Raw genomic sequence first — 14,550 nt, forward strand, 5'->3', positions numbered from 1 at the left:
ACTTATCAGTACTCATGCGTGTGATATGGTCACGATGCAGCCAAATTTCATATCAGCCTACTCAGTGATATGCTTCTGTTAACATGGCAGGGAGGTCATTGTTTGCTGTGCGGTCCTCAGTCATGGTTTCGTAAAGTAGAATGCATACTTGTCCAGAATTTCGTTTAGCCCATTCATGGTGGAAGTGAGAACAAATCTAAATGAAAAAGTAGTGTTTAGAATTATGGCAAAGTCATATATTTTGTGTCATGGTGCTATATGTATTGAATGAATAAGACACCAACGGCAGTCTGCAAAGTGGTGTCAGTGACAATCACTCCAATTGGCTGTCAGCCGGGAAATGCAAATCAGTGCATGAGATAGATAAATGGTATACAATTTATTTCAGTTCTTTAAACCAAGCATTGCTTCCTTGCGGTCATCACCAGACAACTGCCTCACACTTTCACATGGGCTGTGATGAAAGTGTGGTGATATACATTGACCTCTTGAGGAGAGTTGCGCTCAACAGCACTCGTTCTGTCCAACACACGCTCAGTTACAAGCAACTCCTTTTCAAAAGATTACAATGTGTGAAGTACTTACCAAAACAATGTGATAAATGAAGAAATCCAAATGTCAAAAGTGTTGTTGACTTGACCACGATGCTGCGTGTGTAGACATGAACAGTATGTCGGTGGCTGTCAAGGCCGCCAGTCATACTTAATTCAATTGTACATCTGGCACCTGTGTATGGGACTACAAGGTTGATTTTTGGCATTACGTTTTATGTTGGGTTATATGCCAGTAATTGTCATATAATCCAAAATATAGTTAATTTGAACCAACGATTGGGTTAGTTTATAAGAAATAAACCAGACTTTTGACTCAACACAAACAATCCAAAAATTGGGTTAGTGAAATAACCCAACTGTTTTTAGAGTGTAGATGCCTAGGCAAATTCATCTCGACACAGACTTAAAGAGCTCCCGTCCCCGCACAAGACAGCTTTAGAGCGGGCGAGGGATAAGGGGAGTTACGACCCTTTAAACGGAGAGTCGGTATAGGGACCTTTCCCGATGGTCGCTCGGGTAAGCGGAATCTGACAGGTCCCGTCTCAAAATCTGTGCCAGTGGTTCTATGCATAAAACAGAGGAGAGCAGATAAAGGACAGCCCTGACGCACACCTGAGTGAACTGCTTTTGTCAAATTCCCATTGACCACAAATTTGTTGCTAATGTCCACCCACTCTATAAACCTTTTGGAAAGACCCAATTTTTGCAGTAACCTAAAGAGGAACTGGTGCGAAACTCGATCGAAGGCCTTCTCAAAATCCAAGTTTAGGACTACTAGCCGCATATTTCTGTCTCTTGCGTAGCAGATGGTGCCACGGATCAGCATGAGGCTGTCGGTGATCTTCCTCCGCGCTATGGCACAGGTTTGGTCAGGGTCGATCAATTCGTCCATTAAAACAGAAAAACGCAGAGGTAAAAGTTTACTAAAAAGTTTGCAATCAACATTTAAAAACGTAATGGGTCGCCAGTTACCAAGGTCAGTCTTGTCTCCCTTTTTATGCAATAGTGCAACTGTGTCTACTCTGAAGCTGTCTGGTAGTCGACTTGTTTTGTCCAATTTATTAAAAACAGTGTTTAGATCAGGTGCCAACATATCCCAAAAAGTAGAACTCGAGGCAGAATCAGCCCTCTCCTGGAGACTTTGCTTTTTTAAATTGTCTTTGACATTTATTTATTTCCTCTCGGGTAAAATCTTGTGTGAATAACACTTTGCCGGACACTTGTTTTCTCAATGAAATTTAATACCTCTGACATTATATACACACATATACTCTGACGGAAAGTGCCAGATGCACTTCATTTCTAGGATACAGCTAGCAATATTTATGTGTTCTCTTCTGGTGACATTTTTTGATATTGTTAACAATAAATATCTTATTTCGGATTTAACTTCAGTTGAAGCAACAGATGTGTCAGTGGTTGTATGAAGAGGGAGTACTTCAAATTTTTTAATGTTTAGAGATAATCCGGGCGCTTTAGAAAATTTCGAGATAGTGTTGAGAGTCTTGTCCACCTTTAATCTATCCTTTACAAATATACAGGTGTCATCCGCAAATTGTCTTATCTTAAATTCTTGATTGAAAATGTGAATCCCTTGAATATTCCCAGCATTATTAATAAGTAATGTTAACAGTTGTGTTGTCAGTATGAAAAGCTTGGGAGAAACCGGGCATCCCTGGCAAATATCACGTCATACTGTCAATCTCGGGGTCACTCCAGGGTTCCGAGAAACAGAGCTGCTGATGTCAGTGTAAAACATTTTCACAATATTACATTTATTCCCAAAACCCCCAAAGTGAAGCACTTAAAACAAAAAGGGATGTTCAAAAGCCTAAAAAAAAAATCTAGAAACAGTATATAACTGTCATTTGTGACATATTCACTCTAATCTAACAAATGAGTAATCAGCCTATGGTTATGTATGCTTCTACCCTTAATAAAAGCCTACTGACATTCATCAACTTGTTAAACTCATATCTAATCTATTCGCGAAAAATTTGTAATCATTACATATCAAAGTTATAGGTCGCTAATTTTGAAGTAAAAGTCTGTCTTTGTTAGGTTTTGGGATTAATGTGACAATTCTCTGTTTCATAGTACTGTAGGTGAGATTTGTGTCATTTTAAAACACACCAATATAACATTGTTTCATAAAGATGTTGCATGCACCCCACATGTGGTTCATTATTTGATTTTTGTAAAAGCTGGATAAGGATTTGCATTTTGGATTAAATTATTAGACCCATTGTTGCATGTGAGAATTATAGCAATCATGTGAGTAGTTATTTCACATTTTTAATGTTACAGAATTGTTATGCTTGTGTTTTGCACCGGGGTTAAAGACACAGGAAGCTCGTTGTGGGTTGAAGACAAGATGTTCTCTGTGGTTTTAGACTAGCGCTGTAAGTGAGCGCTATATGTTCCAAGCGCAACAGTTTTTTAAAATTTATTTGATGACAATGTTTGCTTCGAAGCTATTTCTCAGAAATGTATGTACTGGGTGAATTCAGGTTACTGGCATATTCGCGTAAACAGGGGTTTTTACAATCCGTTGATCTGCCAGATGTACTTGGTCAGTGCAAACGGTAAAATTCCCCCCAAAAAACGAAGCTTTAACAGAAAAACATCACGTTGTTTAACCACAAAAGGTTATCTAAATTAGCACAGGAACATCAGACGATATCTAAGCTTTTACGATTGGCTCTCTTGTAGTCACCTGACCACACAGATGGTTCTACAACATTTTAGAAGTCTATATAGAAGCCCCGCCTTCAGTGGAAAGCGTTCTTTTTCGTCCTGAGACGTAGCAGGATGCACTTAGACGTTGGATGCAAAATTAGAAGGGACATTTGTACGTTTTTTGAGCTCAGTGTAAGACGCTAGACAGACAGGAATATTTCAACTTCTTTTGGACACCTCTAAAATTCCATTGATGATCACGTAAAAATGAAAACAGACATTCTATTGAGCATAAGGGAGTCAGTAATCCATTATTTTCAAAAAGCCAATTTTATCTTATCTACTAATTAGACGTTGTGTAATTTAAGAACTGATCACTCTTGAATTCACCCTAAATTGAATTACCGTATACTTAAATGTATTTACTGCCTTTATTGAATTTGTACCTAATTTTTTATTTCTTTTCTTGATATGTTTGATACGTTCTATTTTTGTTGAATCATTCAATTGGTTGAATATACTATCATATAATTTAAGGATGGTTTTCTCTTTTTCCACAATAAGAGAAGAATCATGTTAAACCTATTACCATTTATGAATGTTCAGCTTTCTTTTAATTTTATTAAACATTTTGATTTATATAAATCCCCATTTATTACGTTTCAAGATTTTGGATTGTCAATTAGCAATTGTCATATTGATGAATGTATTACACGTCTGGTATGAACAACATTGATTTCTTTTTGTACGACTTACTACTTCTTTAATAAATTTGATCTAATTACAAGTCAAGTACTTTGTGACTTTATTATCATTTTAGTTACACATATGAACCATTCCACCTCTAATGTGAAAGCGTAACAATAACCATAACATCGTAATTGAATTCAATTACTGACTGTGGTACATTAAGTACAATTCACAAATCCAAGCAATCGTAACAAGGATTGTTAAAACCCTTAGGTCGTACCAAGTTGCTACACATTTAAAATGAGATAGAGCCGTTGTAAAAAAGGAGTGGTCAAATTATTCACATTAACTCCGAAGTAAGGTTATCCATTAATAGTGAGGAATCAAAGTTGGCCGGATTGACTCCTTAAATTAAAAGACGGTTAGAAACCTAAGCGAATCTATCTCAAAGCCAACTTGAGAAACTCCCATCCACGAGGAGACCACGTTAGAGCGGGCGGGGGACAAAGGGTAGTATTTACCCTTTACACAGAGAGTTGGCTGGCCGTCCCAATTTGGCCCATCGGTAAGTGGAATCTGATAACAAGCTAACTTCGATGTGTTGGCCAGAGGCAATCACCAGGTGCTAACATACGTGCAATAAAAAACACACTAATGAAGTGTGACCGGAGTACAACTGAACAAAAACATTTTTCTGATTGGGCACCTAATTTAGAAATAGATTTGATAACTATCAGAGATTGCTGTAATTATACCTATTATAATGACATTTTGTACATAATGGTGGCATTTGGTGATCACCTACTGAAGCGCACAAAAGCATGTGTCAATATTTCTGTAAGTGCAGACGTATGGCGTTAGATCGATGCCACAATTAAGTAAGCGTAATGTCAAATACCGCGTACAAAAATGTGTTTTGTGTGTATGTAATGTGATATACCATGTACAAGTGTTTCACGTGTATGTAATGTGAAATACCGCATACAAAAAGCATGTTTTGTTCCAAAATGTGTTTCGCGTGTACAAAACCGTCCACATGCACGCACAAGATGGTTTTTTTTACGCTTGCTTCTTTCTAATACGCGTACAATACGCTGATTCACGCTTGCGATTCAGGCGTTATAATAGTGCCACAATTCTTAACCAATCAGGAGTTGGACAGTAGGGTTATTTCTGATTGGCTGTTTACTATCCAATCGCGTATTACAGCAGTTAAGTACGATTCTGGGAAGCCTCAAACTCAAAACAGACGGTGTTCTTCACATTTTGTTGTTCTTATTGTTGTGGTATTAATTCAACAATAATATGCTTCTATAAAACATATTGTTTGTTTTATTTGTTTTTATAATCACCCGTCGCTGTGCATTTGCGTCTTCATCATTAGCCGCCATGGTAATTGATCGCCGCATCATTCCATTCTGTTGGGTACTCGGTTTCTCCCCACTCTCTTGATTACGATTGGTCAGTAAACAGCCAATCAGTTTTGTACACGCGAAACACATTTTGGAACGTACAAAACATGCTTTTTGTACACGCGAAATACTTTTGTACATGGTATTTCACATTACACACACACAAAACACATTTTTGTACGCGGTATTTGACATTACGCTTATGTAATTGTGGCATTAATCTAACGCCATACAGACGTGAAAGACGTGTAAACAAGCACGTGGAACAAGCATGCCCTGGCCACGCCTTGGCCCACCAGAATCCACTTCTTTCATGTCAGTGACCTTCCTATTGGAGCCTGTAATTCTACAACAAGGTGGAATTTCTTGAGAAAGTGTTTTGATACAGTATCAGGGTGTACAGAGGATGTTTGTTTTTGTCACTGCCAAGCTCATGTTCGTGGCCCTTCAAATCAGGTCACCAACTGGTCTCCAGGCCAGCCAGATCGTTCAAAAACCATTGAGAGATACTGACACTACTTACTTTTCTTTTTCGTGTTCTTCTAATTCACCTTCTAGTTCTGCTGTTCTTTTCACAGTTTCACACAGTGTGATGAAGGCCAGTTGAGCAAGTGGAACAAGTGATTTTATTGACGATTGCTGAAAAGTGCTACAATTTCATAAGCGCAGGTTCTTCTCACTCCTTTTCTGTTCCGTACAATTAAAAACACAACCAAAAAGCACAACGTTACCAAATGTCACAGGCAAAGAGAAGTGACATCTGATTTCAGTTACACTTGATATAAACTCTTAAAAAAATAATAATAATAAAATCACCATCACTACGACACAATGGTTCTTCTGTCACTGACATAATTGGCTTTGTGTCTTTAAAACCTGTTGCCATTCACCTGATATTTTTACCTGAATGCCTAAAAAGGTCCATCCAAAGTAAAACTGAAGCTGTATTTGAACAATTTGGAGTATCAGCATAGTTTTGGTCTCTTTTTGAAGATAACACATTGAATTCTTCTCCTCAACTGTCAGAATCTTTCTAAGTGCTACTGGCACTGAATTATGGAAGTTTGAATACTATTTTTTTTTTTTCTCCAAAAAATCTGCCTGGAAAATTATGTGTTAGCGTGGTGGACTAAATAACACAACAGGACTACAGCTCAAAGGCTCTTCCAATTCCATTTCAAATTTGACAATAATATGACAGAAAATGAGCATTTTACACTAGTTTTACTAATGTCCAGGCGAACCAAAAGTGTGGCATTTGGGTGATTCCATTGCAACCATGTTCACATATGTAGGAGAAAAGGCTGCTATTGTGGAATGCTTCAACAATCATGAGGTCTAATGAAAAGTAAGACTTGGCGCTATCATATCCTACATCCAGATTAAACAAAAACAAAAACATCAAAGAAGGTGATGCGATATGACGTGCGCTCTGGCGCACGGCTTGCTTGACGTTGCTGCCGGCGGCGTTGAAAGTGTGTTACATAAGTTACGCACAGTGTTTGTTTTTGTTCAAAAGAGTTTCCATGGGTTTTTTGGGGAAGAATTTCATTGGCCGTTGAATTCGTCAATAACCATTTTAGCACTTTTAGTTGTGACTGCAAACACAACTGACGAATCGTCCATATGCAGGGGTGGTACTATTTATGCACGATATGTTCATTGGCAGTTGTAGACCGAAAAAGACAGGAAACATTACTTTATTGGTTCAAGTAAGCAATCAACCAATCAAACAATAAGGTCCAGCCTATGTTTTGAAATCGCGTGTGGCTAAATCCGTCGAAGCTAACTCGATCTACGATGGAAAATATGTAAAAAATATGCAGATCTGATGGCAACCTGTTAACGGTTGCAGCAGCTAATAACGTGGCTTTATGGATGTCAGGCTTGTTGTGGACTAACTATATTACTGGAATACTTTTACTGGACCCATGTCGATGTAATACTATCATTTCTGATGGATTATGAAATTGTGTCGGACATTTGACGCTGAAATGGTGAGTTCCATATTTTTGTGTGTTAGCGATTGCTTTGACTGAAATGCTCGCCGAGCCTGCAGATATGATTGTATCTCATAATGTTTGGTATCATTCGAATCTGCGGAAACTCAGTTTTCTAACCATATATAACATGCCCAGGAATGCTTTAAGTTGTTCAGTATGTAGTGAATGTCCCGCGGGCACGATGCCATCGGCCCACCATTTTATTCATTATCATTTACACTTTTACAGCTTAGCACAAGGAGTCAGTTCATTCAGTTTCTTTTTTTAAAGATTCATGGAGTGATGCCATTCTCACCTGCACACTTGTGTTTCACAACACACTGTTTAGTGGAGAAACCTTTAGCACAAACACTGCAACTGAACGGTTTCTTCCCAGTGTGTGTTCTTGTGTGCTTTATTAAATCTGATTTATTAGAGGAGCTTTTGCCACAATCCAAGCAGATAAAAGGTTTTTCTCCACTGTGTCTTCTTGTGTGTTGGGTTAAGGATGTTTTTTTCGAGAAGCTTTTGCCACAAACTGAGCAGGAAAAAGGTTTTTCTCCACTGTGTCTTCTTGTGTGCTCTGTTAAATTTGACTTTTTAGAGAAGCTTTTGCCACAAACTGAGCAGGAAAAAGGCTTTTCTCCACTGTGTGTTCTTGTGTGTAGTTTTAAACTTGACTTTACGGAGAAGCTTTTGCCACAAACTGAGCAGGAAAAGGGCTTTTCTCCTCTTTGTGTTCTTGTGTGTTGTGTTAAATGTGACTTTAGAGTGAAGCTTTTTACACAAACTGTACAGGAAAAAGATTTTTCTCCAGTGTGTGTTATTGTGTGCTTTATTAAATCTGATTTATGAGAGAAAGGTCTACCACAATCTGAGCAGGAAAAAGGTTTTTCTCCACTGTGTGTTCTTGTGTGTAGTTTTAAACTTGACTCTACGGAGAAGCTTTTGCCACAAACTGAGCAGGAAAAAGGTTTTTCTCCACCGTGTGTTCTTGTGTGTAGTTGAGCTCGTATCGTGCAATACCCAATATTCCCCACTACTGTAATACCGTGCAATACTCAACATTCCCCACTACTGTTAGTCTAGTTTTATTTTTATCCAATGCTGTTCCTTACATTTCACTACAGCACTGCAGCACTGTCACTGTTTTTTCTCCACTGTGTGTTCTTGTGTGTTCTGTTAAACTTGACTTTGCAGAGAATTTTTTTCCACAAACTGAACAGGAAAAGGGTTTTTCTCCGCTGTGTGTTCTTGTGTGCTTTATTAGATATGATTTATGAAAGAAACGTCTACCACAATCTAAACAGGAAAACGTTTTTTCTCCACTGTGTGTTCTTGTGTGCTTTGTAAAAATTGATTTAGAAATGAAGATTTTGCCACAAACTGTGCAGGAAAACGTTTTTTCTCCACTGTGTGTTCTTGTGTGCTCTGTTAAACTTGACTTTGCAGATAATTTTTTTCCACAAACTGAACAGGAAACTGTTTTTTCTCCGCTGTGTGTTCTTGTGTGCTTCATTAAATATGATTTATGAGAGAAACATCTACCACAATCTAAGCAGGAAAAAGTTTTTTCCCCACTGTGTGTTCTTGTGTGCTTCATTAAATGTGACTTTAGAGAGAATTTTTTTCCACAAACCGAACAGGAAAAAGGTTTTTCTCCACTGTGTGTTCTTGTGTGTTCTTTTAAACTTGACTTTGCAGGGAAGCTTTTGCCACAAACGGAGCAGGAAAAAGGTTTTTCTCCACTGTGTGTTCTTGTGTGCAATTTTAAAGACCACTTTGAACTTAATGTTTTCCCACACTGAGAACATTCCCAGCATTTGTTGTCAGTGTGACATGCCCTATCACCTTTAGCTTGTTGATCATCATCATCAGTGTCAGGAGAGTGTGGTGATGTGCCATCACTTTGTGCTTCTGATGGTCCCCAGAGGTCACTATCTGTTGTCACGTGTTGACTTGAGCTGCTGCTTGGAGGCTCCGCCCCTCTGTCATCCTCACCCTCACCCTTGTCTTCATCTTCACGCTTTAAAGGTACAAAGGGCAGTGATGACTTGTTGATATCCGCCTTTTCCTCCCCTTCCTCCTCCTTTTTGATGTGAGTGATGTCTGGCTCCTTTTGCTCAGGACAAAGATATTTTTTACCTACGTCAGCAGGACACAAAAAGACAAACACACATTTGGTTTGGTCAAGTCAAACCTCAGGCCACTTTGATGTTGTGTATTATTGTTTCTACAGTGCTACCTTGACTTGTGCCTGCTGCACGCAGAGCGATGCGGCCGATCCCTTCTTAGACCGGAACATCAGGGGAAAAAAACCCCCCAAAAAACGGCTGGCTACTCAACCCCACACATGGATTCAAAAAATTCTGTTGGTCTCTTGTAAAACAAGACATTTGCATTTCAAATGATTACATAAATGAGTTTTTTTTCTCAGATTTTAAATAGTCCATGCCAAGGGTCACCAACTCCGGTCTTCAACTGCCAATAGTTCTTTGTTGAATTCCGTGCACGGCGCGTCATCTAATGACGTCACTACCGGGGTATCCACCATGTTGGAAGCGCTCTGGAGGCGACGTAAATACTGTTGTTGTACACAAAACATACTCGCTGTGTTTCTCTGTTGGTTTATTGTCGATGGCTGAAATATCTAAACATGGCCGTAGCCATATTTTAGAAGATGGCAAACCTCACTTGCCACTATCTTTCAAAATAAGCCAGCCGCTAGTATGACACAATTGGACTGTAATCGCATCTACAAGATCGATCAAATTACGATGCGCGTTTAGACATGTCTTTAGCTATTGTGTGCTGCAAGAATCCTTGGACTAAACAACAGCGGAGCGACCAATACTTACCGAGAGCTTGACATCGCTCTGAAGATGACCCCGTTGGGCCAGTGACGTCATCACACGCTGGGTCAAACCAGGCCATTCCCAGCTCACGAAAAAAAAAATGTCAATCAAGTTTTCTAAAACTTATTCAAGGCCTTTTCATTGCTTTTTCCCCCCAAAGTAAACGGCTGACCTGTTTTCTGAAGCTGAGCTGTGATTGGTCGTTACCTGAACCCTTAGCAGTTGTGATGTCATTTTCAGTCGACAGAAGTGACAAAATGGCCGCCCCCTTTTTCTTTGGCTAAAAAGGTGTGGATTTTTCTGCTTAAAGGAGAAATCAACCCAAACATTTTTTTTCAAGAATATGTTTCCAACACACGGCATTCTGATTAATATTGCGTTTATGCAATATAAGTTAAGCAGCAAAATCCACCTGTTTTGAGCCATCTCAGGGGCGGCCATTTTGTCATTTCTGTACACTGAAAATGACCTCACAACTACTCGGGGCTCAGGTCACCAATCACGGCTTAGCTTTAGAAAACAGGCGAGCTGTGATTGGTCGTTCCCTAAGCCCTGGGTAGTTGTAATGTCATTTTCAGTCGCCAGAAGTGACAAAATGGCCGCCCCCAGAGATGGCTAAAAACGAGTGGATTAACTCTTATTCCACAAACGCAATATTTATCAGAATGCCTTGTTTCAACTAGTGGGCTTACATAGAACATTCATTCATTCATTCATTATCCATACCGCTTATCCTCACAAGGGTCACGGGCGTGCTGGAGCCTATCCCAGCTGTCTTTGGGCAGTGGGCGGGGGACACCCTGAATTGGTTGCCAGCCAATCGCAGGGCACACAGAGACAAACATCCGCACTCACAATCACACCTAGGGGCAATTTAGACAGTCCAATCAACTTACCATGCATGTTTTTGGAATGTGGGAGGAAACCGGAGTACCAGGAGGAAACCCACGCAGGCACGGGGAGAACATGCAAACTCCACACAGGGAGGCCGGAGCCGGGATCGAACCCACGACCTCTGAACTGTGAGGTGGACGTGCTAACCAGTCGACCACCGTGCCGCCCTACATAGAACATATTCTTGAAAAAAATATGTTTGGGTTGACTTTGTCTTTAACTCATATTCCACAAACACAACATTAATCAGAATGCCATGTTTCAACTAGTGGGCCTGCTGGGAACATATTTTTGAAAAAAATGTGCTTGGGTTGATTTCTCCTTTAAAAGCAAATGTCACGCTGTCTACACTGACAACATTTCCGTCTTTTGTTGTCATCACCCACAAACTCCTCATTGACGTCATCATTGTGTTGTCACTCTCAGATAGTGTAGCTAAGAGGCCGTCTGCTTGCGGTCCTGCGCATTGATCACCATCAACTTCTGTTGTCATGTGTTGACATGAACTGCTGCTTGGAGGCTTCGCCCCTCTGCTCACCTCACATTTATTTTACCTTCATCTTCACTGTTCAAAGGGACACCAGTCGATGGCAGCTTGCACATATCCTCCTCCACCTCTTTAGTGTAGTGCGGGTCTTCTCTCTCCTCTTTCATGCAAGGTTGCTCCGACTCCTCCTCATTTTTGATGTAAAGAGACATCTGCTCCTCTTCCTCTTTGAAATGGTGGACTTCCTCATTCCCCTCTTCCTCTTTAATGTGAGCGCACTCTGGCCACTGCTGCTCAGCTCGAACATCTTCACTGATGTCTGCAAGACAAGAAGTCAAATACACATGGTTGATGTGTAGAATGAAGGTGATTAGGACAGCCAGACAATTTCAGATTACAACATACTGTTTGGCATTTGCAAACTGACTTACTGATGCATTTTGGGGGGAGTCCATCTTTGCACAGGGTCTGACATTGCACCTTATTTAGTGGTGGCCCTATCAAAAGCGGTATTGGCCTCCTATATTCATGACATAATGCAGAAGTTTAAGAGATTATTTGTGTCTTTACACTGTGTCATTTAAGCTCCTTTATTAAATCATTGTTGCGAATGCATTCATTTCTATGGCGATGAACTAACCTCACTAAAAATAGAATCATTGCAGTTGAAAAAAATAACGGCGGTCGACTGGTTAGCACGTCTGCCTCACAGTGCAGAGGTTGTGGGTGTGAATCCAGCCCCGCCCTTCTTGTGTGGAGTTTGCATGTTCTCCGAGTGGTTAGGTGGGTTTTCTCCGGGTACTCCGGTTTCCTCCCACATTCCAAAAACATGCGTAGTAGGTTCATTGGACACTCCAAATTACCCCGAGGTGTGAGTGAGTGCGAATGTTTGTCTTTGTGTGCCCTGCGATTGGCTGGCAACCGGTTCAGGGCGTACCCCGCCTACTGCCTGAAGACGGCTGGGAAAGCCTCCAGCACGCCTGCAACCATTGTGACATAACCGGATTGGATAATGGATGGATGAATAAATATTAAAGGCCCAATGTGTAGAATTTAGTGCCATCTTGTGGTGAACTGATAAAATGCAATGACCGAATCTCTTAAGTGAGTGCATTTTGAAGTGCATGCAGTACGGTGCCTCAGAGATACCATACGTTGCAAGCCTACCACTATAGATAGACTGGGCCAATTATCGGTAAGATAATTGGCATTTTGGCTATTATTGGCATCAGCCTTTTCTTAGGGTTTGGAGAACTTCCCTCATGGCAGCAAGAGTCACGGTGTTCCAGCCCAGCTTCTTACCGAGAAAACAAAAGGCACCTGGTGATGTCTGGGCCGCTGGGTCCAGTTTTTAGGTCAGTTCGTTCTGTCACGAAATGCGTGGAGGAGGACCCTAAAGCAGGAGGCAAAAATCAAGTGCAGTCTAAAGTATTTAATTAAAAGAAAACAAAAAAGGCCAACAAGGCACTGAAATAACTAAAAATCAACATGGATCAAAAGGAAACTAAACAAACACTAGGACTTGACTTTGACAACGGACCATTGACAAATGACAACAAACTGACTGAACAAAGGACTGAACAAAAGCGCTGAACTAAATACAGACAATTTGAAACAACGAGGAACACCAGGACAAGAGACAGAGGGTAGGAGGGAGCTGATTGGCTAACACCATGGACCGGGATGACAAGCACAGGTGGACTCAATAATTTAACGAGAGACAGACAAAGGAACAAGGAAAAATAAACTCAAAACACAAACTATGACACTTGTATTGGTTTGTGTTTCTTTAACCTTAATCCAAAATGTTTTGTTTTGCTTCTCTAATATGCATAATTTGATCCATACATTCAAAATGTGGTATGAACTCGGAATGGGAAAAAAAACAAATATTAGGAGGAACCATTCCAAATTAGTATATTCTAATGACCTAGGTATGTTATGTCTTTTAGTGTTAGGTATTGCCATCGAGGGTTTGTGGAAAACAGGTTATGCAGTGTTAACTTTGAGTAGAGGGATTTCCGAAATGCAACACTCAAAGTCAAAGTGACCGTGAGGCAGCGCATATCCTCTCGCTGTTTGATGTCAACTTGCGGGTACACAGAAACTGTTTTGGTTTTTAATAAACGTGCGTTTGCTGACTCGGGCCTCCTTAATTCGTAGTAGACGCTACAAAATGTCAGCGTACCACAACAGGACATGCGTGCGGTGTTCACTCAAATGCACACGGTAGCCTGTGTGTGCTAACTATCAAGCTTCCAGAAACGACTGTCCCTATGCCATAAATGAAATCGAGCATCAGCCACAACGTGCTTCCTTTTTAGATGCCCGTTTATCACCGCCGTGTTGCTATGAAAGGGAGATTTACATCGTTTTAATTAATTTTGTCAAATACGCCCGGACTTTGGGATTCTGTTGTTAACTTTTGGGAATAAATTTACCCAGGAAGTTTATCATCCCCATTGCTCGCAGAAGTCCTTTTTTCTCAGTTGGAGCTGGCATATCCAAAATTGCTTGCACTTTGGTTTTGTCTGGCACCACTCCATCCGCTGTGAGCTTGTCTCCCAAGAATGTCATTTCTGTAACTCCAAACAAACATTTCTCTCTTTTTAGTTTAAGTCCATTCATTTTAACTCTGTGTAGCAGCTTCTCAAGTCTCTCATTGTGTTGTTGTTCTGTGGTTCCCTAAACAACTAAATCGTCAATGTACACAAGTGTTCCCTCCAGACCTTCTATGATCGACCCCATAGCTCTATAAAAGATCTCAGGCGCTGACTTTATCCCAAATGGCAGCCTCAGAAAGCAGAAACGCCCAAATGGTGTGTTGAAGGTGGTGTACCTGCTGCTTTCTGGGTCGAGCTTCAGATGCCAAAATCCATGCGAGGCATCTAATTTGCTGAAGTAATTTGCACCTGCCACGTCACTCAGGATCTCTTCACGCTTGGGAATTTGGTAATGTTCTCTTTTAATGTTTTCATCCAGATCTTTAGGGTCTAG

At 40.4% G+C, this 14,550-nt stretch overlaps 2 protein-coding genes across 2 annotated transcripts in view; one reads left to right on the top strand and one right to left on the bottom strand.

Moving 5' to 3' along the window:
• Positions 1-1,025: 1,025 nt before the first annotated feature.
• LOC147132787 (uncharacterized) lies at positions 1,026-12,945 on the bottom strand. The gene is made up of 6 exons (XM_086013158.1): positions 12,856-12,945; positions 11,621-11,872; positions 8,763-9,462; positions 7,769-8,094; positions 1,167-1,406; positions 1,026-1,117 (listed from the first exon to the last, which is right to left on the bottom strand). The coding sequence occupies exons 2-6, from the start codon at positions 11,763-11,765 to the stop codon at positions 1,026-1,028; spliced, it is 1,503 nt and encodes a 500-aa protein (XP_085869284.1). The 5' UTR covers positions 11,766-11,872; positions 12,856-12,945.
• Positions 7,214-14,550, top strand: part of LOC147132788 (uncharacterized) — a 90,701-nt gene continuing 83,364 nt past the window's right edge. The window contains exon 1 of the mRNA XM_086012091.1: positions 7,214-7,332. The gene's annotated coding sequence lies outside the window, so the exon portion shown is untranslated. The remainder of the gene's footprint in view (positions 7,333-14,550) is intronic.

Source organism: Filicampus tigris, chromosome 17 (assembly GCF_054856515.1).
Source record: "Filicampus tigris isolate MCC_2025a chromosome 17, RoL_Ftig_1.0, whole genome shotgun sequence".
Classification (NCBI taxonomy): Eukaryota; Metazoa; Chordata; class Actinopteri; order Syngnathiformes; family Syngnathidae; genus Filicampus; species Filicampus tigris.

Excerpts from the sequence above, each read along its gene's own strand:
- LOC147132787 (XM_086013158.1), bottom strand. The coding sequence starts at position 11,765 with ATGTCTCTTTACATCAAAAATGAGGAGGAGTCGGAGCAACCTTGCATG. Across the intron at positions 8,095-8,762 it reads GGAAAAAAATTATCTGCAAA|CTTCACTCTAAAGTCACATT; the intron begins GTCAAGTTTAAC and ends TTGTGTAAAAAG. Across the intron at positions 1,118-1,166 it reads GACAAAAGCAGTTCACTCAG|AACCACTGGCACAGATTTTG; the intron begins GTGTGCGTCAGG and ends TTTTATGCATAG.